The 26039-nt window shown below is 43.3% G+C and overlaps 1 protein-coding gene and 1 non-coding gene across 3 annotated transcripts in view; one reads left to right on the forward strand and one right to left on the reverse strand.

Annotated features, from left to right (window-relative positions):
• Nucleotides 1-3477, reverse strand: part of CA8 (carbonic anhydrase 8) — a 77238-nt gene extending 73761 nt beyond the window's left edge. For both annotated transcript variants that reach the window (XM_004588005.4, XM_058668654.1), the window contains exons 1-2: nt 3284-3477; nt 2080-2271 (exon numbers count right to left, since the gene is read on the reverse strand). In XM_004588005.4, the coding sequence (XP_004588062.1) occupies nt 2080-2271; nt 3284-3383 (292 nt within the window). In that variant the 5' untranslated portion in view covers nt 3384-3477. The remainder of the gene's footprint in view (nt 1-2079; nt 2272-3283) is intronic.
• Nucleotides 3478-12753: 9276 nt separating this feature from the next.
• Nucleotides 12754-12887, forward strand: LOC118757559 (small nucleolar RNA SNORA70). The gene has a single exon (XR_004995264.2). It is a non-coding gene; the product is annotated as a small nucleolar RNA SNORA70 (small nucleolar RNA).
• The last annotated feature ends 13152 nt before the right edge of the window (nt 12888-26039 follow it).

Below are 26039 nucleotides of genomic sequence, written 5' to 3' on the forward strand. Positions count from 1 at the left end.
AATCAATGAAATAATAAGAAAAGATGAAATTTTCCTTTTTGGGGGGTGGAGGGTCAGCATTGCGGCACAGTAGGTTAAGCCATGACTGGTGACAATGGCATCTCATATGAGTGCCAGTTTGAATACCTGGCTGCTCCACTCCCTATCCTAAGCTAATGTGCTTGGAAAGCGAACAAATAATGATCTTGGGCCAGGATCTTGGTCTCCTGCTACCTGATCTGGATGGAGTTCTAGGTTCCTGGCTTCTACTGACACAGCCGCTGTTGTGGCCATTTGGAGAGTAAACTAGTAGAAGGAACAGCTCTCTCTTTGTCTCTCGGTCTATAACTCTGCCTTCAAAAAAAAAAAAAAGAAAAGAAAAGAAATCTTAAAAATAAAGATTTCCTTTTTTGAGTGGAACTGGACAAATTTCAGAACAAATTTGGCACTCATAACTTCTGTCATTGTAAAAAAAAAAAACTTTAGCAAGCATTGAAGAACTCTGTATATTTACAGGATAATATTTTATACATTTGTATATTGTGCAAGGCGACACAGGGTAAATATATCTATCTTCTGAAACATATTTCTGAGAAACAGAAGATAGTTAGGTTGATTGAAAAGACTCAGTATCCACCACAGAGACTGAGCAAAAGAACCACACAAGCCAAACAGTTATAAAATTTGAAAACAAAGGGAACTATAAAACCTTCCAGAGAGAGGAAAAGGAGAAGGACACTGGGAGCTGGAAAGGAAAGCCCCACCATTTCTGTAAAAACACAGCACTGGGAGCTGGAAGCCAACAATGGCATCATCATCAAAGGACACCAAAAGGACCTCCAACCCAGTCTGGCATCCCAGGCAAACTCCACTCAAGTATCAGATGTGACAAAGACACTTACTTTCACAGTTTAAACATTGTCTGCATGTCCCCTGGGGCCTTATATGATGAAATTTAATTCCATGATAAGGAATTAAAAGGTGAAAATTTAATCCAACTGTGACACTTTGAGAGTATAATGTCCCATCCTAGATAAACCACTCCCACCAAAATATGATGTTTGACTTTGCATTTCAAACTATCTCTTCCAATAAGTATGTATAAAACCCAGAATCTGTTGGACAATGCCCATAGCTTGGCTCCAAAAACAGTGAGGAAGACTACATGGTCCATGACTTACGTGGATTCCAAATTAAAGCTCAGAAATATCTACAATGAATAAAAAATCCATAATTGAAAATCAGTACCCATGTTGCCAATAAAAAGCCTGAAAATTTCTACAGTTCAAAATATTAAATCCGTCCATTAGAAATTAACTTAAGTATAGTTATTCCATGTTTATAAAACATGTCCTACTATTTCAATATCTCTAATTTTACATTCTTCCCAAGGGAAAAAGATAGTTACTATTCACTCTGAAAAACCTGACAATGCTAATTTTTTTTTTAGAATGATTTCCTCTTCCTTACATTTAAGCCAAAAACGGGTTTCCTCGATAATTAACCAACATGTTCTCCTCAAAACACAGCCCATCTCAAACAAGATGAAGAAAGCAGAAGCTGTAACAATGAATAAACAAAAGCAAAGCATTATCACTTAAATCTTCATCAGAATTTAAAGGGTGTTTTTGATGGCTATTGCCTAGAATTATTCCTGTCACATTAATACAGTAGACTTTAACAGTTTGTTTTGGATTATGCAAAAAAAAAAACCCTAGCCTTTCATCTTACAAAGTTAAACACTGATTATAAAAATCTAAGTGATTAAAGTTACTCAAAAATTTAGGACAAAGTTCTTATGCAAATAGCTACATGAATGTTCTTCATATTCCATAAAGCGTAAGTTGACCAAACTGTGGTTCCAGGAATGTCTTAAAGTAGAACCACCAATTGATGTCTTCATAATTTCACCCTTTTATGCTGTCAAAATTCTTTCAGAAAATAACATCCCCTCCCCAAAATAGCACTTTCTAACATACACAAGTGTCCTGAAAAACAGAGCTATATTCATTGCACTTTTCAAGTCTGACAAGTTAAAGCAGAGTTCCTCAGTTCTGTGACCTCCAGTGGACACAGAACAAGCACAGTCCCCGAGTATACCTGATTTTGACTTCAGGATAACTTGAATGGTGTGTCCATCGTTGGTGACTTCACAGTCTCTGCACACCACATAATTTGGAGAGAGGCGGACATCCAGCAGTGAGGGGTCATACCTAGCTTCTCTGGAATTCAGGTTAATAGGAGACTGGTATTCTCCATTAGCATCAGGAAACACCAAGCCCCACTCCACACCTAGGAACAAAATGAGATACAATAAAAATGGGTATCGAAAAATGCAGCAAGTGACAATGAAATTCAGCATGCAAAAGTTGACATTACAACTAGCCTTTCCAGATGAAACACAGTAAATGTGTATGAATATCTGTTTTCATCTGTTGAATGATTCATCATTATCAAATATCACAAACTCCAGGACCAATAAAGTGTGTTATTCGCCCACACGATGTAACAACTTCTAAGTGTCAGATATTTAGATCATCTTAAAGCGATTATATTACAAATGCACAAAAGTTTTCCTGCCCATTGGTTCACTTAACAGCTGCTTTGTGCCCCAAACACCTAAGTCTGGGGCTAGCGAATAAACATCTCTTATCATTAATGCAAATACAGTACTTTAAAGAATGTGTGTATAGATAAACCCACATATATTAAATCTTTATAGCTAAAATTATATGTATCTGTAATATCTGTAGTAAATATCAGCATGAACAGTTATCTGTATTAGGGACCCCACAGCTCCAGGAATCACGAATACCAAGTTTTCTTAAAAATTGACCTCTTTGCCCCAATGGCACAGTTTCGGATTTAAACTATATTTTCCATGGAGCTGAGAGTGGCTAGCTTCCTTGAAGAGAAGACTAAAGTGCTTTCTGCTAACGAAGAACTTAAACCAGAAAAGAAGCTGGGAGTTGTGCTAATGCTATCTTCCCAAGGTGTTATGTTTAAAAAGAACGGGTAGAGGCACGGCTTAAGTATTCCTCCTAGGGGTTTGCAGCAGGTGCAAACTGCCAGCTGCCAGTGAGGAAGGCCCACCCTGATGCAACCCCCAGGCGCTAATGCAGGCGGCGAGCACCCCTCACCAGAGCGCCTCACCCCTCACCGCAGCGTCTAGAAATGTGCGCACTTAGGAGTGAGGATGCCACTGGGACCCCAGCGACAAATCGGATACTTCGTGGGTGCTCGGAATCTGCGACTGAAGCAGCGCTCAAAGCCTGGCGCTCGGCGGCACCGATGAGCAACTTACCTTCCTCATAGCCCCATTCCACTCCCTCCTCTTCTTCCTCCTCGTCCTCCTCCTTTTCTGGGAAGGCCACGGAATCCTCGATGAAGCTCAGGTCAGCCATGGGGATCCTGCAGGGTGCCCAGGTCAGCGGTGCTTGCGCCCAGGCGGGACGAGCGCGCGGGAAAGGTGGCCGGAGTGCAGGGGTGAGTGTCGGCCCCGGCTGCGGGGTCTGTCCGTTGGGAGTTTGCCCGGGAGCGGCTGCAGGAGTGCGTCTGGAGTCTCAGTGCTGAGAGAGCCAGCAGCTCTGAGTGCCTGCGCCCAGCGAATTATAAACCCAGCGGGGGCGTGTCAGGCACGCGAGGATCCGCCCCCTTCTCTCGGTGGCCCGGGTCCCAGGGGAGGCGACAGCAGGAACTGGGCCCTTCCTGGACCCACAGAAATACCAGTTGTATGCCCGCAACCTTCGCCCTGCTGAGGCGTTGTCGCTGGTGCAAACACTACCAGGGTCCTCCCTCTCTTGGACACCCTTGTCTCGCCTCATGCTTCTTTCAAGAACCTGTGGGGTCCCTCAAGGTTAGCCCTCAGGACCTTCTGCATCTGGCCTGGGTCAGAAGTTTTCTCCTCTTGTTTACTTTCACACAAACTCTAAGAAATACCATCATCATCATAACAACAATAATAATAAAGGTAGGGTGGGGGGTGATGGCGTGGAGAGAGGTTGGTTGCCATAACTGGGGGTGGAGAGGGGTGAGAAGTGCTAAGAGTGCCCTTCACAAAAGCAAAAGGGTTGTCCAAGCGCAATCTTTCTGTTAGTACTTTTAATTTGGCCTTAGAATACAGTGGGAATGAGTGCAGAAATTTTCCAACAAACTTTAGATCCTAAAAACACGTAGAGAAAAGAAGATTTTTCACCCAACGGAATTTTTTTCTACCAGAAAACACAATTTCAGAAACAGAGGTGGAGGAAGGCAATGAAGAGATTGCCTGGTTTTAGTCTGAGAGTCCTGGGGTGCTGCTAGCAGCTTGCTTTGTTGTGTGTACACAACTCCCAATCACCTGGTAAAATCGGGCAAATAATGAAATGCACACATTGCTTAACAGGAATTCTGATCCACAGAGGTCAGAGTGTTACCTCCTCAATATGCTTCCCAGTCCGGTGGTAAGGACTTCAGCCCCCATTCTCTGCATTTCCATTTATTAATTATTGGAGAGAGAGAGGCAGCCTTCCCAACTGGTTCTTCCCACCTGCCCCCACCAACTGTCGAAAGAAAGAAAGAAAGAAAGAAAGAAAGAAAGAAAGAAAGAAAGAAAGAAAGAAAGAAAGAAAGAAAGAAAGAAAGAAAGAAAGAAAGAAAGAAAGAAAGAAAGAAAGAAAGAAAGAAAGAAAGAAAGAAAGAAAGAAAGAAAGAAAGAAAGAAAGAAAGAAAGAAAGAAAGAAGGAAAGAAAGAAGGAAAGAAAGAAGGAAAGAAAGAAAGAAAGAAAGAACAGAAAAAGAAAAAGAGCCAGACACAGCAGCCTAGTCCAAAGCCAAGAACAGAAGATGCAATTCCAGTCTTCCACATGGGTGGCAGGGGCTTGGGCCACAGTCATTGCATCCGAGAAGCTGCCAGATCTGCTCTAGGAAGCAGGAACTGGAGCCAGGAATGGAACCCAGAGCTGCCTGGCCATTTTTAAATGGCCATTTTTAAAAAGCTATACCAGTAATTCCTAAATATATTCACTCCACATTTTGCAAGTTTTCTGTGCATGAGACATTCCAATAATTTGAAACTTAACTACAATTTGTGTTAATGTTCTGTACACATACCAAAATATGTTAGTAGCTTTTAACAGCTTGTTCCTAAATCCCTTTATCTTTTAAATACTTAATTCTTTAAATCAGGATAGAGATCTCTAAATTCTGTGCTTCTGTAAAATCCGTTTCTAAAACTGAGGAAGTGATGGAGTAGGCAGCAAAGGACAGGAGACAAAAATGTCCCAGTAGCCATTGTGGCACATCAGGTTAAGCCAGTGCTTGCAGTGCTAGAATCCCATTTTGTGCCTTTAGTTCAAGTCCTGGTTGCTCCCTTTGCTCCCAGTACATGTCATTGCTAATGTGCCTGGGAGGGCAGCAGATGATGGCCCACAAACTTGCTTGGGCCTGTGCCATACATGTTGAGGACCTGGATGGACTTCCCAGTTCTTGGCTTTGGTCTAACCCAGATGTGTCTATTGTGGCCTTCCATGGGAATGAAGTAGTAGATGGAAAATTTATCTCTCCCTCTTTATCTCAGATAAATTATATTTTAAATGCCAAAAAAATATTAAACCTTTCCACTGAAGTTTTTCTAAATGGAACATTTTCTTTCTTTTTCCTTTCTTGAAACATTTTTCTGTCTTAAATTTATTTTATGTTTCTTTTTAAAAGTATGCTTATATATTAATCAAATCTCAAGCCAAGAGACTCTTAGAAACACTGTGGAGGATCTCAATCATAAAATCGCTTTCCATCCCGAGCTTTTCAGAATTATCTTTTTCCCTCTAACCAGAAATATGCACAGGTAACTTTTTGATTTGGCTTCAAATTTATTTAAGGCAGAGTGACAAAGAATGAGGGAGAGACAGAGATTCTTTCATCTGCTGGCTCAATCCCTAAATGCTTACAACATTAGGAGCAGGGTCAGGTCAAATTCAGGAACCAGGAACTCCATCTGGGTTTCCCATGTGAGTGGAAAAAACCCAAGTTTCCAAGTCACCGCTTTCTGCTTTAGCAGGCCCAATAGCCAGATATTGGATTGGAAGCAGACCAATCAGCATTTGAACAGGGCTTCAATATGGGATGCCACTGTGGCAGTTTAACCCATTGCACCACAATGTCTGCCCAATGAAGCCAATTCTGTTTGTAGCCTTTGGATGAGCACCAATTCCTTTTTCCTAGAAATGTTAATCAATCCAGAGGAAAACAAAAGTCACCATGGCTAAAATACTCCTAAGTCTTCCAAGAGTAATTGATGTGCTGTATTTACATAAGATAGGTGGATGATAGAGCACTCAATTTTGCAAGATTTAACACACAACCTACCATGTGTTGCCATTCAAAACTGCAGTTGGCTACCAGACAAATGCACATAGACCCCTATTTTTCTTTCTGAATTGTTCAACATCCTTTGTATAAGGTTAACTTCTGTATGGAAGCCTGGGTACCCTTTCTGGCCACAGGCACTACTACATTCTGCATCCAAATATTCAATTACTGGCCTTAATTGCTTTGAGACTGTGTGCTTCAAATTTCTGCTAATTAACAGCACCTTAAGACCTTCTCTTCTCAGGTCTCTGCACTATATTACCTCTGAAGATGGGATTTCTATTTTGAGTTTTTATAAGGTGTGTCACTATAAACCCTAAACACACAGATCAAAGATGTAGGCCAATTCCTTGATTTACAAAATTGAACAAGCACAGTTCAATCCAGTATCAATCTAAAAATATTCATGTTCTGTATTATAAATGAAAGTGCTCCCCATATCTCAAATATAATTTTAATCCTTTTCCACTTAATGTCATATTTGATCCTTTAAAATTATATTTACATTTCTTGCTATAAGTATCTGTGTAACTTCGGTCAACCACATCAACAACTTATTAAATAAAACAGCTTATTAAAAGTAAGACCTATATAACAAATTACCATTTAATACTAGGAAACTATAAATAGAAATGCCTAAAAGGAACAAACTAATCTAAATGTCAGAGGAACAGGGGTCTAAGATCACTTCTCAGCCTGCCCCCACCCCTCCATACCTCCACAGCCCTCTTCTGCAGGGCTTGTCTCACCATTTGCCAGTTTTTCTCGAGCTTGCTTACTGCATTGTTGAGTCTGGGCCTGCAGTAATCATAAATAATTATCTTCACCTTGTGTGCACCTTATGCTCTGAGAATGCCTCAAGGGTAAAGTTAACATGTGCATGTCAAGATTATAATTTATGAACTTGAGCAATAACTTCTTGAGTTCTTTCTTTTGTATTTCTCTACACTGGGCACTGTGGGAAACCCAGAAAGGAATAAAACACTATCATAATTGGGGATTGAATAGTAAATATTTAACTATAATACAAAGCAGTATGAAATATGTTCACTAGAAATGCAAACACCAGGGACTGAGTATCATGGCGCAGCAGGCAAAGTGGCCACCAGTGGTGCAAGTGCCTCATGTGGGCATCCCTGCTGCTTGCTTCTGATACAGCTCCCTGACAGTGTTCCCGGGAAAGCAAAAAGAGCTTAAGTCCTTGGGCCTTTGCACCCACATGGGAGATGCACAAGAAGTTGCCGGCTCCTGGTTTCAGGCAGGTATAGCTCCAATAGTTGCAACTATAACTCTATCTTTCAGATAAATAAGTCTTTTTTAAAAAAATTCAAATACTACTACATCTAGGAACAACGTGATTTACAATTATAGAAGTGATCCAAGGTTTCTTGCAAAAGATTACATTTGAAGCAAATTTAAAAACAGGAGTGGGATTTTTGTGGTCTACAGGTGAACCTTCTTGGTGAGCAGTAGTGCCCCGTCAGGGAAATGCTGGTGGTGGACCCATTTTCTCCTTTAAATTAAATAGTCTGCAACCTGCCTAAACTCATCCAACAGGCACACTAGAAATGTGTACTTTAATATGCTGTGAGCGCAATAAGACATTTCTTCTAGGGACTGCTTAGTTCATCAGTCTGACTTTTGTTATATGAGGATGAACATCAAAATTTTCTTCAGTGCTTTGGTTTGAATATCAATTGCATCTCCCCCAAAGATCCATGTTTTAAAGTCTTGGTCCACAAAGTCTTAGTGTTAATGATTGACGGATTAAGAGCAGAAGTTTAATCCAATTGTAGTGTGTAGCTTGCGGGTCTACTGAGAGATCCTTACTAAGAGGATAGGGTTTAGGGATGGTTGGTTTGCAAAGCCTGAGGGTCCAGGTTAGCCTCTCTCTGCTTCCTGACTTGCCATTTGACCTTTCTCTGCAGCCACCTTACCAGTGCAGCCCTCTGTGGGGCTCAACCTGTCCTTTTTTTTCTGTGAACCTCCAAAACCATGAAATGAAGTAAACCTCTTTCTAAGTAGCCTATATCAGATATTTAGCTAGAGTAGTGGAAGGTAATACACCTAGCATGGATACTTCGATATTTGGATGTTTCAATGTACTTTTGAATTTCAAAAAGTTTTGATTCTTCCTTTTCAATCTCATTTCAGATCACCAGTTTAAGTCCTGGCTCCTCCACTTTCAATTCAGCTCCCTACTAACATGCCTGTTTGTTTCCTATTCATTGCTTGTTTTAATTGAACTTATTTTAATTTTACTTATTTTATTTACCATTTTCTGAAAGAAAATCTGAGAAGTTACCATGTGGTTCCACCATCATTTTTGTTTCTCTACCCCCAAAACTACCAGACTAGAAATAAAACTGCTCCTTCTGTCTGAACCCTGGGATGAATATCCCCATATCACAATGTGGTCAAGTAGAAGTCTGAGCCTTTGATGGATAAGCCACTGAGATTTCAGAGTCATTATTTACAACAGTGAAAGCTGACTGCTTACAAGAACCCATCAAGTAAAGGCAAATTCAAGGATAATTTTCATTTGCCCATTTAAAAAAATGTCTGGCTTACAAAGAAACTAAACAGTGCTTTATTTTTACCTTGAAAATTTCTTAGGAATTCCTGGCCCCAACTGGCTAGGGTACCCACATCATGACACAACAAGGAAGCCCTTACCCATACAAAATAATAATCTTTAAGCAGACATAGGCCACAGTTCTCTTCACTTCTGTGGGCACTGCACCTGCTACTTAAGCACCAAATGTCAGAGATATCGGTGACTTATAACTTAACTGTTACAGGAAGCAAGGCCTTTTCTAAGCGACTTTCTGCCAAACATAGTTCATATCTCCATAGTTCAAGGGCTTCCTTCAATCACAGTGGTTCAAAGACTTTTCATATACCCTGTACAAATATAAAAAATCCCTGAAGGGCCCAGCGGCGTGGCCTAGCGGCTAAAGACCTCGCCTTGAACGCCCCGGGATCCCATATGGGCGCCGGTTCTAATCCCGGCAGCTCCACTTCCCATCCAGCTCCCTGCTTGTGGCCTGGGAAAGCAGTCGAGGACGACCCAAGGATTTGGGACACTGCACCCGCGTGGGAAACCTGGAAGAGGTTCCTGGTTCCTGGCTCCGGATCGGCACACATTGGCCCGTTGCGGCTCACTTGGGGAGTGAATCATCAGACGGAAGATCTTCCTCTCTGTCTCTCCTCCTCTCTCTGTATATCTGACTTTGTAATAAAAATAAATCTTTAAAAAAATTTTAAAAATCCCTGAAATTAAGATTGTGTGTTAAATACATATTTATCTTCTCTATTAGCAAATTTCCCAAAAGCAATTGATTCCCTGCTTTGTATCTCCCTGTAAAGCACATAGTAGCAGATTTGAAATTAGTTTCTTTATGCTACCAACTATTCGGTGACCTGATTATCCTTCATAAATATGTAAATACAACACAAGTTAAGATCGCTAAGGTAGAAGCTTTCAATATGTAATGTAACCACCAAAGAAGTGAGAGATCAGTTTACTTGCTGCCAGGTATGTCAATGGGGGCTGCATGGAGGAAGTGACATGTGGACGGCTTCTTCAAAGACAAATGTTCCTTTGCCAACGAAAAGGGAAAAGAAGGGAAGGAAGGACATTCCAGTCCAAAAGAAAATCAAACAGCAAAATCTCAAATATGGAAGTTGATGTGAGTTCACACTTCTGACCAAGTTTATTTTTTCTTTAGCTATGGTATAAATAAAAGGGCAGATGGCATACTTACATAGTATGGCTCTGTTTGCCTTAGTGACTTTTTTGTAGATCTCAATCTCCTGACCTGAGACAAAATAGTAAGTCAATGGTGTGCTAAAGTGGATGCAAGTTGTTGGCAGAATAACAATAAGTACAATTATACTAAGCTCCCTTTAACTCTAAGACAAGGTAGCCAAGTTAGATGGTTCCTTAACCACACCTATATTTCAGTTCCCACAGCAACTGGGATACCTCACTCTGCTTTGCAGCACACTGTTGACTTTGAAAAATCAGCTAGGACAAATACTACAGCAATATTCAAACTAGCTTCTATAACATTGCCTTCCAGTAGGCAAATATTGTTTTTCCAGCCAAAGAGAACACTGTTCTCCCTCTCCTCAAATCAGAGCTGCCTTTGTAGCTTTCTTTGTTCCATAGTCTGTGATACAAGACCACAGTTCAGTACAGGGCTGAGCTTTGAGGAATGCTAGCCAACTCCTCTTTGCTCTCAGATGCCAATCATCGTGGGGAAATATTGTTCTGCCCTTAAACCACGATGCAGGGAGAAAGCCCAAGCTGGCCACATGGAGAGAGAAGACATGTGATAGAACAGAGTCACAGACTCTGTAGCAAGCCCTCTCAGACCTTCCAGCCTAGCACAGCCACCAGCTGGGTGCACCCAAGGGTGTGGTCCCAAGTGCCACAACATGGAGTGGAAAGACTGCCCACCAAGTCCTATCAGAATTCCTGGCTCACAAAAAACCATAGGAAATAAGAACTCAGTGTTCAAAGCCCCTAAGCTGTGGAGCAGTTTATTATGAAGCATAGACAATTGAAGCAATCACTTCCCAAATAGCAGCTATCCTACCCATCACTTCCCACAGATGAGTCCCTTTAGTTCATCTCAAAGGTTCAGGGATATCCTCCTATGTTCAGATGACAGAATGAGGCTTAGACATGTCCACTGGCACAGAAAAGGGCCATAAACCAAGGTCTGTGTTCCAGAGTCTGTGCTCTGAGTACCAAACCCTGCCACCTTCAGTAGGCGAATTCAGCCAGAGTGCTCCCTCTGCCCTACCACCAGGAACATGGATCTTGTAAACATGACTGAGAACACAATGTCAACCCAAGTGTACTCTCCAGCCATGGGGCATCCATCCTCCAGGAAAATCATCAGATAATGTTAGCCCTATCTTTTTTAGCCTCCCCTGTTAGTAACACTTGTGTGTGGTACTTTGATTATGATGGATACACCAATATTCGTATACCAATTGAAGTCCACAGCTTTCACTGCGTTATACATTCTATGCACAGATGGCCACAGACATACAGGGTTCAACTTAATGATTTCCTGATTTTACAGTGGTGCAGGAGCAACATGCAGCCATCAGAAACCACACTTGGCATTTTGAATTTGATCTCCCAAAGACTGCTGTGTCCAGTCCTCTCCCTAAACAATCCCACAGTTGCAAGATTCAACAACCAAAAGCTGTACCTATTTCCGGGTATGAGTTGCATTAAATGCAGTTTTGACTGGCAATAGTTTTAATTTACAACAGGTTTATGGGGAACAGCCCCATCACAAATTAAGGATCATCTGTACTTTTAGGTACAGAAAAGAGATGAATGAATGAAATCACATGTTGAAGAGATTTGCTCCTAAGCCACAGCTGCACTGCAAGCACTTGTTTATCCATCTGACCTCTCTGCAGTCTGTCCTTCTGATCCTGGCTCCTCCTGGCCCACTCCCCAGCTTTGAAGTCTCGCTTCCACAGCTCCCTGGCCGTAACTTAGCTGCAGCTTCACGCTTGTCCTGCCCTGAGCAGCATCTCTCAATTTTGCTGCGAGTCTACTTCATGACAGGTGATTTGCTAAGTACTTCTTATGTATTATTTGTGCAGCCTAGTTGAGTTCATCCAACATCACAGTATGACAAAAGTACTTTTGATAGATGAGGGTACTGAAACTCATGGAATTTAGCGCTTTGTCTAAGATTACATGGCTAACAGAAAAGGAGCTAAGAGTTGAACCTACAATCTCCTTAGCCACAGTTCATTCCTTAAACTCTTCCTGTCTTCCCTCAATTCAGTTTTAGTCACCACTGTACAAAAAGCCCATTCAAAGTATCATTAGTTATTCATTCATTCACATTTGCAACCAACTCTCAATGGGATATGAATTGTTAAGTGCCTACTTAGCAATCTAAAATGGTACTCCTCAAAACCAGAAAAAAATTCAAGATGTCTTATGTTAAATATTTCTATTCCACAAAGAGTTTGGGTAATGAAGAGGAACCAGGGACACTAATGAAATACTCAAAGCAATAAACATTTCTAATGGTAATGGAGCACAGCATGTTTACATTATGACTGGAACCCCATTGATATTACCTTTAGCCAATTATCAGTGATGGAAGATAAAGTCAAGCTTCATACTGAGCGCATACTAAGCAGTGAATGAAACCAAACACACTGTTGTAACTGGATCCAAATTACTTAAGCGGCAACAGCTTGCTATTCTTCACTTTGACAGAGTACCAAACAACAGAAATACAGACTAGAATTACAACACAAGAGATAGACGTATGACAACATTATGATTGGACATCAAAACTTTTTTTAAAGTGGACCTTTCCACAATAAATCCAACTTCAAAAGTACACACCTATCCTATTAAAAGTACTATGATCTCCGCAGCTAATTAAGCCCACCAGCTCCCTTGCTTCATGGGCACCTGATGTGCAACGGCTGCAAACAGCAGCCTCCTTTTTGCTTATGCACCCTGTTGCTTGTATGGGTTGCCCTGTGGGACCTTGGACATATCCCTTTACAGTGGCCATTCCTGCCTCTGCCCTAATTCTGTTCCTCACCTAGGCTGAAGACAGGTATGCCTTTCAAAAGCCCCAAAGCACAGTAGCCAGGGTTCACATTTGCCAAGTCAACATGTTGATCCACAGCAAGATGCAAAACAAGGAACACGTGGTTGGGGCCCTAAAAAGGGCCAAGCTCAAGGTCCATGGTTGCTGGCAGATCCACATATCAAAGAAATGGGACTTCACCAAATTCAATGCAGAAGAATTTGAAGACATGGTGGCTCAGAAGTGGTTCATCCATGATGGCTATGGAGTCAAACACATACCCAAACATGATCCCTTGGAAAAACTGGTGAGCCCTCCACTCACAAGGGCCTGTGCTGCTCTGTGCTCCTAAACCTCACCAATAACAAACCCGGCTTAAAGGTATCGTGATTATTAGCTTAATGCAATATTAAAAAGCACTGCCATATGATGGCTGCATAAGTTTTTATCTTAAGTTATTTCACTTACATTTACCTCAATTTCTTCATAATAAAATGGAGACGTAATATTACCAAACCAAAATGGCTATTAGGAGGAATATAGATAAACCCTTAAACTAGAACAGTCGGTCCTAATAAAACATTTGTTTTGAGAATGCGAATTTTTTTCTGATGAAATTGATATTAGAACAATTTGAGCACAATAAGGCTTCTGGCTTGTTTATGCTACCTTTGTCTGTGGAAGACTCTAGGAGAACACAGAAAACTTCACCCAGTCAAGTCTGTAGGGAACACACAAAATGCACACATGCACAGTCTCAAACATCTTCCCACCACCTTGCTTTACTGTGTGCTGTGAGTCACAGTTATCCTCGGCAGATGCTATGTGATCCATCAGAGTTCAATAACCCTGCTTCGAACTCTTCACAATAACTCATACACTGCAAACTCTCTGACAATCCACTTTCACAAGCAAGAATCAAGTGTTTTCCGAGGTAAGATGCACAGTTACTTCGGCATTTATGCAATTCTTAACTATTAAGTAGGTATTGAAAATACGTGCACTGGCTCAGCAAGTTAGGACACCCACATTTCATAACCATGGTTTGAGTCTCCGCTACTCTGCTTCTGATATGGCTTGCTTCCAAGAGCCTGGGAGGCAGCAGTTGATGTCCTAAATGCTTGGGACCCTGCCACCCACATGGGAGACCAAGAGAGAGCTCCAGGCTCCTGGCCTCAGTCTGTTGTTACTCCAGCTGTTTTTGTTACAAGCTCTTGGGGACTGAACTAGTGGATAGAAGATTTTTCTCTTGCTCTATTTTTCTCTATCTCTATGCTTCTTGCTGTCTCTCCCTCTCTGCCTCCCTTGTCTCCTTTCAACCCTCTCTGTCATTTGACTTTCAAATAAAAATAAGAGAATAATTATTTAGAAAGGAAAAACTGCTGGGGCCAGGGCCATGACTCAACAAGCTAATCCTCCACCTTGCAGTGGCAGCATGCTGTATGGGTGCTAGTATTTCTCTATATATTTTCTTCAGTTATTTTTGTTTGAGTCAATTTGGCTGTTACTAAATTAATTTTAATACTGTCCATGTTAAATTATTATATAACTATATTGATGAATATTTTTGTGATTTGCACATTTGTAAGAGTGCTCAAAATGGATTTAAAGCAGATATATACATCGAAAAGAAGATTCTTTTTAAAAATCAGTTTTTGCCTATAAACAGATGTGAAAAAATCATGCTATATAAGACAGAGAATAGGTTAGGAACACTTATGAGCATACTTTGAGTCCAAAGTATGAATCAAGTATTGTTGGACTTATTTTCTGAATGGATCCTCACAGCTTTGTGACCTGAATATCATTATCTCCATTCCATAAATGAGGAAACTGAGTTTCAGAGCTGTTACATGACTTACCCAACATGGTTCACACAATAAACAGCAAAACTGGAACAGGCCTGGAGTTGGCCAACTCCCCAGATGGCCTGGCCACTATTACACCTGCTATAGAATATTATAGCTTCAAAACACAATGAACAGTCAATAAACAGCTGCTGTTTGATGATTCACCCAAAAATATGTTTTTAAAGGTGAACTTGGGCCCAGCTTAATGGCTCAGTTGCTAAATCCTCACCTTGTGTGAGCTGGAATCCCATATGGGCACCAGTTCCTATCTCAGTTGCTCCACTTCCCTTACAGCTTGTGGCCTGGGAAAGCAGTAGAAAATGGCCTGCATGGGAGACCTGAAAGAAGTTCTTGGCTGCTGGATTTGGATTGGTTCAGCTCCAGACATTGTGGTCACTTGGGGAATGAACCAGTGGGTATAAGATCTTTCTGTCTCTCCTCTCTGTACATCTGCCTTTCCAATAAAAATGAATAAATCTTTAAAACAAAGACGACTTGACATTCAAAATGTATGAGGTCCTTATTGGTAAATGGAGTGCCAGGATGCTAGCTCTAAAGACTTCATTTATTCTGCTAATTAGTATAATTTCTTACTAGCTGGACATCTTGCCCTCCACATTCTCTCCACCTGAAAGTCCCCGTTTCTCAAGACTCCCATGCCTTCCACACAGGATCTCTTTCAGTGTATTAAAGCACCTCTTCTACAACCCCAACTCCAGAAACCTGCTGGTCCCCAAATCTACCAAATATACCAAATATTTTCAATTACACTTGCCATATAATGATTTTCAATTACACTTGCCAAATAATAATAGACCACATATAGGATGGTAGACTCATAGGATTTTGAATGTTATCAGTGCAGTAACTGACTTAGTTTAAGCATTCTCTTTGGTGTTCACACAGTGGCCAAATTGTCTAATGATGCATTTCTCAGAACCCATCCTTGTTGTTATGCAACACATGGGCATTTGTGGTTTGCACATTTATTCCCTCTGCCCCCTTACACAATAGCTTTTACTTCTGTTCCTGATCCTCAGCCCACCTTAGCCCTTCTTTGCCTACAAAATTCTGATCAGACAATTTTCCATTGGAAATCTTCCCAAACAGAGCATTTTCTGTTTTTGGAGGATTTTCATCAAAATCATTGTTTGCATGTTTTTCTCTCACACTTGAGTATCAGTTCTGGAAAGGCAGCGACTGTAGTTTAGTCATTCCTAAATCCCAAAGACTCGGTAAGAGTAAGATTCATAGCAAACACTCAATAAATGTTTGACAAGTTCACCTAACCAGATCTTAAAGTTTTCTTAAAAAGAAAACAAAAAATAAATTTAAAAAAACCCACCTCTACAAGTGTACAAGTGTTTTAGGAAATTCCCTATTTTTGACTCTCTGAAAAAAAATCTGCACCTGCAGAAAATTACATTTAGAAATCTTTCAAACAAAAGTCATGGAATACATTGTTTCATGTACTGTGTAGTTTGAAGTCCAAAGTCTTGTTCTTACATAGCATCTCTAGGCCACAATAGAACTGAATTCATTCTAGTTCGTGGAAAGTAGAATCATAAGAAATTTTAACCTACACTTGGAAACTGTCTATACCTGATATGTTTGACCATTCATTTCTGTCCTCCTTGGGAACTGCTCCAGCTTGAGTGGCCTTGCTCCCCATAACAGGAGCCTGATGAGGACCTTGTGTTCCTGACTTGCATGCACATTCAAGCCCATCTGTATTTGGAGTTGATGAAAACCTTGTGCTTCTGCGATAACTGTGAGGCAAAAACGGCCCCTGATAAGTTCCAGAACATGGTATAATGAAGACATTTTGTTTTCTCAGTTACATGAAAAATAAAGACCTGCCTTTCTTTGCAGCTACTGAAAAGAAACTTGTGTTTTCTTGGCTTCAAAGGATATCCCAGACGGTTTTCTTCCAGCAGACTAAAATGCAATTCCACCCATTCCCACTGTTTTTTCCCTTTCTCTATCCCGTTTTTTTTTCCTTTCTGTAACTGTTATTTTAATGGTCCAATACAAAATAATTGTGCAAGAAATGTGAGTTTTAGTATCATAAGTCAGAAAGGAGTTCCTTATAAATGCAGATGAATATGCCCAATGAAAAAGCCCATTACTAAAATATCCAAGGAGCGATCTAGACACATGCTAGCAGGAAGCAAGAATATATGGTTTCAGTGTATTAGACATAAATGTGTGGGCCAAATCCTAGGATAAGAAAATGAACTCAAGTCTTCTTGGAGATCAAAAGTTATAATTTTTACTTTATGCAGTTAGTAACCTTCCAAATATCATTAAATGGCTTGATTACTTCATGGATTCAGTAGCTAACAGGTAATGTTATAAAAGGAAAATATATGAATATTTATACCTCTCATAAAATGCCCTTTACCAAACTAACACGAACTTAAGTTCAACCTTTGAATCATTCTTATATTAACTTTCACATATGCTCAGTGACATCTGTGACAACATCCTCAAGAAAGAAGTGAGGAAGTCCGGATTCTTTGGAGTCAGCCCAGAAAATGTCAATGTCACTGCAAAAAGACCATTATCCTATAAAAACAAGTATCCGATACTCAGAACTAAGTCCATTGTAAAGGTAAATAGCAAAGACCTTCTGCTTGTCGAAACCAGCATTTTTAGATTGTAGTCCTCGGCCCGGAAACTAATTCCAGCAATTTAGCAATATCTTCAGGCTACAGATTGAGAATGAGTGGTCTAGAACTGTGCTATTCAATGAGATAGTCATGAATAGCCACAAATCCTGATGGGTCATTTCAAGTAGGGATAGGTCCAATCCAGACACACTGTTAAGTATAAGATAGCCACCAGATTTCGAAAATTTAGTGGAGCCAAAAGATGAGACCATAGCAATGTAGTTTAATTGGTTTCTATTTACAATTCAAGGATAAGAGATACTTATTCCCACTAAACAGAGTTTTATGATGTATTGAAGCAAGGTGAGCAGAAGAGGCTGATGTTTATAAGCAGAGAAAGGCTGGGGAAGCAAAAAAACAAAAGACAGAAAAGGATTGCCATGTCCAGGTTACCCTCTGGTGATCTGGAAACAGAACAGTAGAAAAATAACTGACTGATGTCAGTTGCTCAGTTTCAGTTTGTGGAAACTTTGGTGTGGCGGCTCCGTTTTGGTTTTTAGTCTGATATGTTTGGGTCTAGTACAGGAGCTCATCTCAAAGCAATGGCCTCTCATAATTTCTACATAACAGTCGAGCAGGATAACATAGAAGACTTCACTGATATCTCTATATTTTGAGTTAAAAGTTATTTGGGGAGTTCAACCTTGGCGGCTAGGGTAACAGCAGCCCTCCTCAGTGGTGGCGACCCATTTGTGGAGAGTGCTCAGGCCAGGTTGGACACAATGCCCGGACTTGGCCCATGGGCACCATCACCACACAGTGAGAGAGTCCTGCTGCAGGGAAGCCTGAGAGAGAGATTTCTCCCTCCACGGTGAGCACACCATGAGGAAATCCTGGGACTGGATTAAGGCCTCTAGCCCCATCCTGAAACCACCACCTTTTGGCAGCAGGAAACCAGGGGGTGGAAGTTCGACCTTGGAGGCTCAGGTGACAGCTGCCCTCCACAGTGGTGGTGACCTGCTTGCAGAGAGTACCTAGGTCAGGGACTCGGCCCATGGACACTGTCACCACACTGTGAGAAAGCCCTAGGCTTTGGGCACCAGGCTCTGCATGCTGGTCACCCAGCGGTGAGCTCTAGGGTTTTTAGGTTATGTAATTGCTGCCTAGCGACATCCAGGGATAAGGCTGGTGTGAGTGTACGTGAGGGATGAATTCTGTGTGATTCCTAGCGATGGGGTCATGGAACTTGCTTGCTTGCATGGGGACTAAGATCTGAGGGTTTGGAGAGAAGAGGCATACGTGCCATTTAGGCAAGACTGATCATCAAGTCACATGGGAATCGTCAGATGGGCTGCTAGCATCACTGACTGCCACACACCAGTCCACACCAAAGCTATGGATGGGGGCTTGTCTGGCAGGGCTAGGTGCCTTTACTTGACTGGGTGGTGGAATAGTGGACTGGTCACATTTGGAAGGGTCAAGGCACTAATCAACATGAGAGAGAACCAGGTCCAGGGGCAAACTCTGTGGGTGAAGTGTGGGCCCAACTCTGCGGAAATACAAGTCCCACTAGTTAGCTCATGAGCTGGGGTGGTGATGGGCTAAGCTAGGTGTCACCATGGTACCTGCCATCACTTACGGGTAAAGGAACCGATGGCAATCTGGCAGATCAAGGCAGCAGCACTCGAAGGTGCATCCTAAAATAGGATGTGGGGTGGGCCAAGCTGCAAATGGGACCAGACAGACAAGGGAGAGCCGATCAAACCATAACTCATAAGGAAAAACAGAAATCAGGATGGAGCATAAGTCATGCTGAGCTAGGCTGTTACACTGGCTGGTCTGCATGAGCCAGGGATACTAGGTCACAGCATCAAAGGCAAAGGCCAAGACAGGTGAAGGGCTATACCAACTGGGTCAGAGCACCCACTGGCACACGCAATCTAGGGCTGGGAATAGACTCAGTTGGGGGACTATGAGAGTACACCCTTGCTGGGTTGGGGTTCCCACTCGTGGGTGCAGGGGCCAGAGTGGGGACTGCATTCTGGTCTGGACATGGATGCAATCTCCCTTGGCACAAGTGTGGACTGGGATTGGATGCACCAAGCTGGGGCAGATTCCAGCACCATCTAGTGCTCTAAAGGACTAGGGTAGATGTAGGATGAACTGGGCCACATCTCTGCCCCTACTGAGCCATGAGTGAACTGTAGCTGGGTATGGACAAGCGTTGGCTGGGCTGAAACATCCAACAGTAAAAACCGGAATGGGTTGAAGGCCAGTCAGGAAAGACCACTGTTCCTGCTAGGACAGGAGGTGGACTAAGTAGGGCTGGCTCACAGATCTTCCGGTTTGTGCGAGATCTGGCATTGGGAGAGGTTCTGATGGAGGAGTCTGGGCAACTCCCCTGGCAGGACACAGTCCCTGCAGCCAAGTGCAAGAACCACTATGGGGAACAACCCAGACCAGGCCAGGGAAAGGTACTCACCAGCATACCTTTGGCATGGGTCGGGGGCAGACCAGGCTGAATCAGTTCACATCAACCACTGGTGAATCCAAGCACCAGAACAGAGTGTGAATCGGGCCAGGTTCAGTCGCAACACATACCAGTACACATTACGACTGGGATTGGATGCCTGCTGGGCTGGACTAGGCTATAACCCTCACCAGCATCAGCTGGAATTGGGGGTGGGCGGGCCAGGCTACAACACCCACTGGCAAACGCAAAGATGAGGTGGGCTGTACCAGACTGGGGCCGCAGCACCCAACCAGCACACGTAAGAACCAGGGATAGAGGGGGCAAAGCCGGCAGGGGAATGTGGAGGGCTCCCTTGCTGGACCACCACTCCTCCTGGAGATCATGAGCTGCGATGGAAGCAGACCAGATCAGGCAGAGCTACAACACCTGTGAACTTCATGTGAGCTAGATCAGGGAAAAGCCAGGTTGGGCTGATTGTTCCTACTGGTAACGCAAAAAGTTAGAGTGAGTGAGGGTTCGTTGGGCTTTGCCACAGCATCAGCTGACAGAAGCTGGCACTGGGGGCTAATTCTGTCAAGTTAAAATTCAGAACCACCTGGAGAGTGCATAATCCAGGAATGAGAGTGGCCTAGTAGGGAAATAGTGGGTGCCTCCCTCTTGAGTTACCACTCCCACTGGAGAGCATGCAAACCAGGATTGGGGCAGGGGTGGATGGACAGAACAGCACCCACCAGTATGTGTGTGGGCTGGATAGAAAGGTTGGTTGGGCTGAACTAGGCTTCAGTGCCCATTGACATGAATGAGAGCTAAATGGGATATGGGACAGACTGAACAAGCCTGTTGGTACATACTGGCAAACATGGGAACCAGAGTAGGGGACAGAATTGGTGGGGGTAATGGGGTGTCACTCCAACTAGGCTTCAGCTCCCACTGGTTTGCATGGGGCTGCCGAGTATGAAGTGGGCAGAATCGGGCTGGACTACAACACCCATTGGTTCAAGTCGAAGACAGGGCTGGAAACAGAACAGGCCCAGCAATTGCAACCACTAGCATGTGCATAAGCTGATTGGGGCGACAGACTGTGCCAGACCCTGTACTAGCAAACACACAAGAATCAGGTTTGGGATCACCTCAGACAAAGTTTCTTCTGAAGATCCCTCCAACTAAACAGCTGATCTCAGAACCCCAACCATGAAGAGACTATGTCAGATGTCAGCCAGTGGATTCTGAAGAGTGTTCATTGTGCTTGGAGTGGCGAGATTGGCAGCAATTCAGAACTGTCAAAACTGCTTGAGCAGGACCCTCAGGGCATGCCCCAAGTTGAGGACCTGGGATGGGTGGGAGGCTGGGTGGGAGGCTGGGTGGGGTTTTTCCCTTTATCTCTTCCCTTACCCCAGATGCAGAAAAAAATAATAATGTTAATGTGGAAAGAATGGTCTTGCCCACTTTCCTGTAGCCCTTGACCCTTTGTGCCCTAATCAACTATGTAAAGATTACCAAAATAAAAGTATTTTTTAAAAGATTATTTGGACACGTTAAGTTAAAGTATGTTATTAAAAATCAATTTACTTTCATTCTTTAACTTTTTAAAATGTAAAAGGTGCAGCAGCAGTGGGCAGAGGGTTGCCCCAACCATCAGAGCACTACGGGGGATGGCGCAGGTGGGGGCAAGCAGGGACCTGAGGGTTCATGTCCGGGTGAGGAATGACTATTGAGGGGCTTTCATAGACAGGTCACTGTATCTGCAAGTTGCAGGGGGACTGAGACCAAACAGTTTGGAGTGGTGGGGAATGGGAGGACCTTTATGAATCAGACCAAAGCGCCAGCACACATGGGAGATGCGAGCTGGGGTAGTTAGCACTGATCACCATTGAATACCACTCACTGGCACACACAAAAGCTACAGCAGAGTTAGATCACAGTGCCCACCAGCGAGAGAACAGGGGATTGGTAATGCTGGGCTGACCCATGATACTAGCCAGCATGCGGGAGGATCAAGCCTGGGAGCAGAATCTGTGGGGAGGTGGGGAGTCACCCCTGTAGAACTGTGATCTCCGCTGGCACGCACGAGATCTGGGGCTGGGAACAGGCCTGGTTGGGGTGTTAACAGGATCCCCCAGCTGAGTTGAGGTTCCCACTGGTGAGCATGAGAGATGGAATGGGGACAATGGTCAGTTCTGGACATGGCTGTAGTCTCCCTCAGCATGTGTGTGGACTGGGTATGGGGAGCATCAGACTGGGCTAGACTCCAGCACCCACTGGTACTAATGAGAGCCAGGGTGAATATAGAACAGGCTGAGCTAGGTCTCTGCTCCCACTGAACCATGTGAGAGCTGTGTCTGGGTGTGGACTGGGTATGGCTGGGCTATAGCGCCCAAGAGTAAGCACCAGAATAGGTGTGAGCTTTTTGGGCAAGGCCACTGTTCCTGCCAGGACAAGAGGTAAAGTCTACTTGGGCCAAAGACCAACCGCTGTGTGCAACAGCACTATTGGGAGGAGACTTGACAGAGGAGATTAGGAAACCTCTTTGTCAGGACACAGTCCCTGCAGGTGAGTACAAGAACCAAGGCTAAGAAGCAGCCTAGACCAGGCCAAGTCACAGTACCCACTGGCATACATGTGGCTCAGGTCTGGGGACAAGCCAGTCTGGGCCAGTTCATAACATCCACTGGCAGATATGAAAACCAGGATAGAATACAAGATGGGCCAAGTAGAGCTGTAACACCAGTCACTTCAAATTAGGACCAGGACTGTTGCCTGGTTGGGCTAGGCTAGGCTACAGCACCCACCAGCATGAGCTGGAACTATGGGCAGGCAGGACCAAGCCAGGCTACGGCACCCACAGTATCAAGGTGAAATGAGCCATGCCAGTCAGGTGCAGTAGGTGCCTAGTCCATGAGCCCTGGGGATGGAGTGTCTAGAAGGCGTGGGTGCCCTGGCCCAGATCCTTGGGCCTATTGGTGTTGTGTGTGCCAGGTCCGTGAGCCAGCCCCTAATGGAGGCTCTAGCAGGGCCTGGGTCCCTTGGCCTGGGTCCTTGGGCCTGCGTGCATGGTGAGGTGCTAAGTCCTTGGGGAAGGGGATGCAGTGTGGTCCAGGTCACCGGAGCAGGGTCCTTGGTCCCACTTGTGTGGCAGATGCCATGTCCAGGGGGTTGGCTGGGACCCGGGTTGGGTGGCCTGGGGCATCAATGGCGCCAGAGGAAGCTCACTATCTGCCCAGGGGCACACTTGTAAGGACTTGTTATGTGGGCTTACAAGAGCCTGGGGTGTGCAGGGGCCTGGGGTCGCACATGCAGGATTGATGGTCTGACCATAGGGTATATGTGTCAAAACCTGATTTCAGTGGAAAAAAAAACAGAGCAGTGAATGGTTGGCCCAGATGTACATGGAGGACATGGCAGACCATTGGGACCTGAAGAGGACATATGATACCATAGCAGAGAAAGGAGGATAGAATAAATTAGACAACTACCCCAGCCAAATTATGACAGCAAACACCTGGGCAAAATGGAGACACCAAGGTCAGCTATGTCAGCCAATAGACATCAGAAGCGTTTCCTGATTCTTGGATTAGTGAGATTGATAGCATATCAGAACTGGCTAAATCACTTGGGTGGAAGCCTAGGAGGACACACCACATTGGGGACCCTGGGTTGATATCAGGTGGTTTGTTCCCCATCCCCGGGTTCTAGGGCAGTTGGGAGGCTGGGTATGGCTTCTTCCCCTTAGCTCCCCACTTCCCTAGATATAGGAATAAGACACAGAAAATTTGTAAACAATGATCACACCCACTTTTCCCTAATCACTGATCCTTCCCACCCTGATCAACTATGTAAACATAATAAAAAAATATATAAATTGTTTTAAAGAAAGGAAATATAAAACTAAATATGAGTTACATTATATTTTTGTAGGACAATACTGGTATAGCCCAAACTTCTTAAAAATATGAAAACTCCCTCCACAGAATTCCTATAAAATTTCACTTACTATGCACTGTGGCATAGTAGACTAACCCTCCTCCTATGGCTCCAGAATCCCATAAGGGCACTGCTCCCTGCTTTTGGCCTAGGAGTGCAGCAAAGGATGACCCAGGGTCTTGGGCCACTGCACCCATGTAGGGTACTCAGTGGAAGCTCCTACCTCCCAGCTTCAGATCAGATCAGCTCTACCCATAATGCTCATTTAGGGAGTAAACCAGCAGATGGAAGATCTCTGTTTCTCCCTCTCTCTCTGTCTGCATTCTAACTTAAAACAAAATAAAACAAATATTCTAAATAATTATTTAACTTCTGTTTGGTTATTTTTCTTTCAATGCCAGAAAGCTACCAGAACACTCTGTTTTCTAACCAGATCTTTCATGTATTAAGATTTGCTCTGTTGTAACTTCCCTTTTTCCCCCTCCTTTACTCCAGTTCTAATTCCTGGAACTACAGAATAAGAATAACTATTCTTCGGGATCATTGTCAACAATGTCTTTACCAAGCTGAAATATCCATAATCTTATCATTGATCCCATAGTATATGATCCCAAAAGCTTCTGTTTTCCTGGTTAGCCTCTGCTAACTCTTCTCCTCTCCATAATATCCTTCCTATAAGAAAAATGGTCCAGGATTTGGAAATGGGCCATAGTGATTGCTGGTGTCCTTTCAGTACAGTTGGCAGTCAGTCAGGGATGATGTGACTCTATAGGGCGTCTTCTCTTTTGATTGCCCCTGAATGACTGCTCCAGGCTAAAACTCTGGAGGAATAGTTTTAGTCCTAGAAAAATGGGTAATCAAGTGTTTTCTGCCCCTAGAAATGCAAACGATTTGTGTTCACGATGATGCAAATGTCTGGTAGAGAATATAAATCTCTGCAAATCAAAGCCTTCATTTAAGTATATTTTAGTTCATGGGTTAAATAAAATGTTGAATGTGTTCATTTTACTTATATGGTTTTATCTTTTTAAAAGTTACACTTTGGACCCAGCACGATAATGTAGTGGCTAAATTTGTACCTTGCATGTACTGGAATCCCATGTGGGTGCCAGTTTGTGTTCCAGCTGCTTTACTCCCCATCCATCTCCCTATTTGTGGCCTGGGAAACCAGTAGAAGATGGCCCAACGCCTTAGGACACTGCACCCATGTGGGAGACCCAGAAGAAGCTCCTGGATCCTGGATCCTGATCGGCTTAGCTCTGGACGGTGCAGCCACTTTGCGGGGGTGGATCAGCGGACAGATCTTTCTCTCTGTATCTCCTTCTCTGTTTATCTGTCTTTCCAATTAAAACTAAAATAAAAATCTTTTAAAAAGTTATACCTCACCCTTCCTGAAACAGGACTATCAGCACAGTGGATGTGGTCTGAGCCTAGTGGTCCCTGCATGAAGCACCACTTAACCTAACTTTGGAGCTTTTCCATAACTCCGTTAGGCACTGCTTTGTGCTTGTGATGAAGCAAAACATTTCATTCTTTTCTTCACAGGTGAGATTCTAGCTGAGTTTCCCCAATCCTGTACATCTATTTTTGCAGCACAGATACCAAACTTCTCTTTCACATTGATGTCTTTCAAGTTTAGTGTTAAGAGTGTGAACTCTTTACTTCAACCTGAGGAAGCCATTATTAAATTATATCATTTATAACTTTATTCAAGTTCAAGCCAGATGCCAAAACTACTCTGAACTCACAGAGGTGTTTGGCAAGCAGCCTCTGCTACCACTATTGAGATGGGAGAGAAAAGAAGGGAAGAGGGTTTCCCTAAAAGCAAAGGAAGGTAGAGGCTGTCTATGGCTGTTGTAAAACCTGAAACTTACACAGTTTGGAAGTAAGGGATCCTCTACAGGAATAATAGCATTAACATTTCTCTGTGTTGGTGAGCCCAGCAAACTCAAATTCCTCTTACTCTGTCCTTATTGTCAGCCAAAATGTATCGCTTATTTGCAGATTAAGAGAAAAGACATCCCAGAGTGAGGGACAGGTCACAAAAGGGTGGCTAGAGGGAGTGCTGATAAGGGTCTGAACTATAAAATCCTCCCTATTCTCACACAGTGTTTTTGAGATCTGCTGCTCCCTCTTTGCTCCTGGTCAAATAAAAGGAATTAGCAGGATGGGCAGTTCTTTGCCTGGGTTCATCTCGTAGCTCCTGGTGAATGCCCCCCCCCCCCAACCTGGCTGTTGGTGGAGCTCCAGCCACCAGTGGAGC

This window comes from Ochotona princeps, chromosome 9 (genome assembly GCF_030435755.1).
Source record: "Ochotona princeps isolate mOchPri1 chromosome 9, mOchPri1.hap1, whole genome shotgun sequence".
Taxonomy (NCBI): domain Eukaryota; kingdom Metazoa; phylum Chordata; class Mammalia; order Lagomorpha; family Ochotonidae; genus Ochotona; species Ochotona princeps.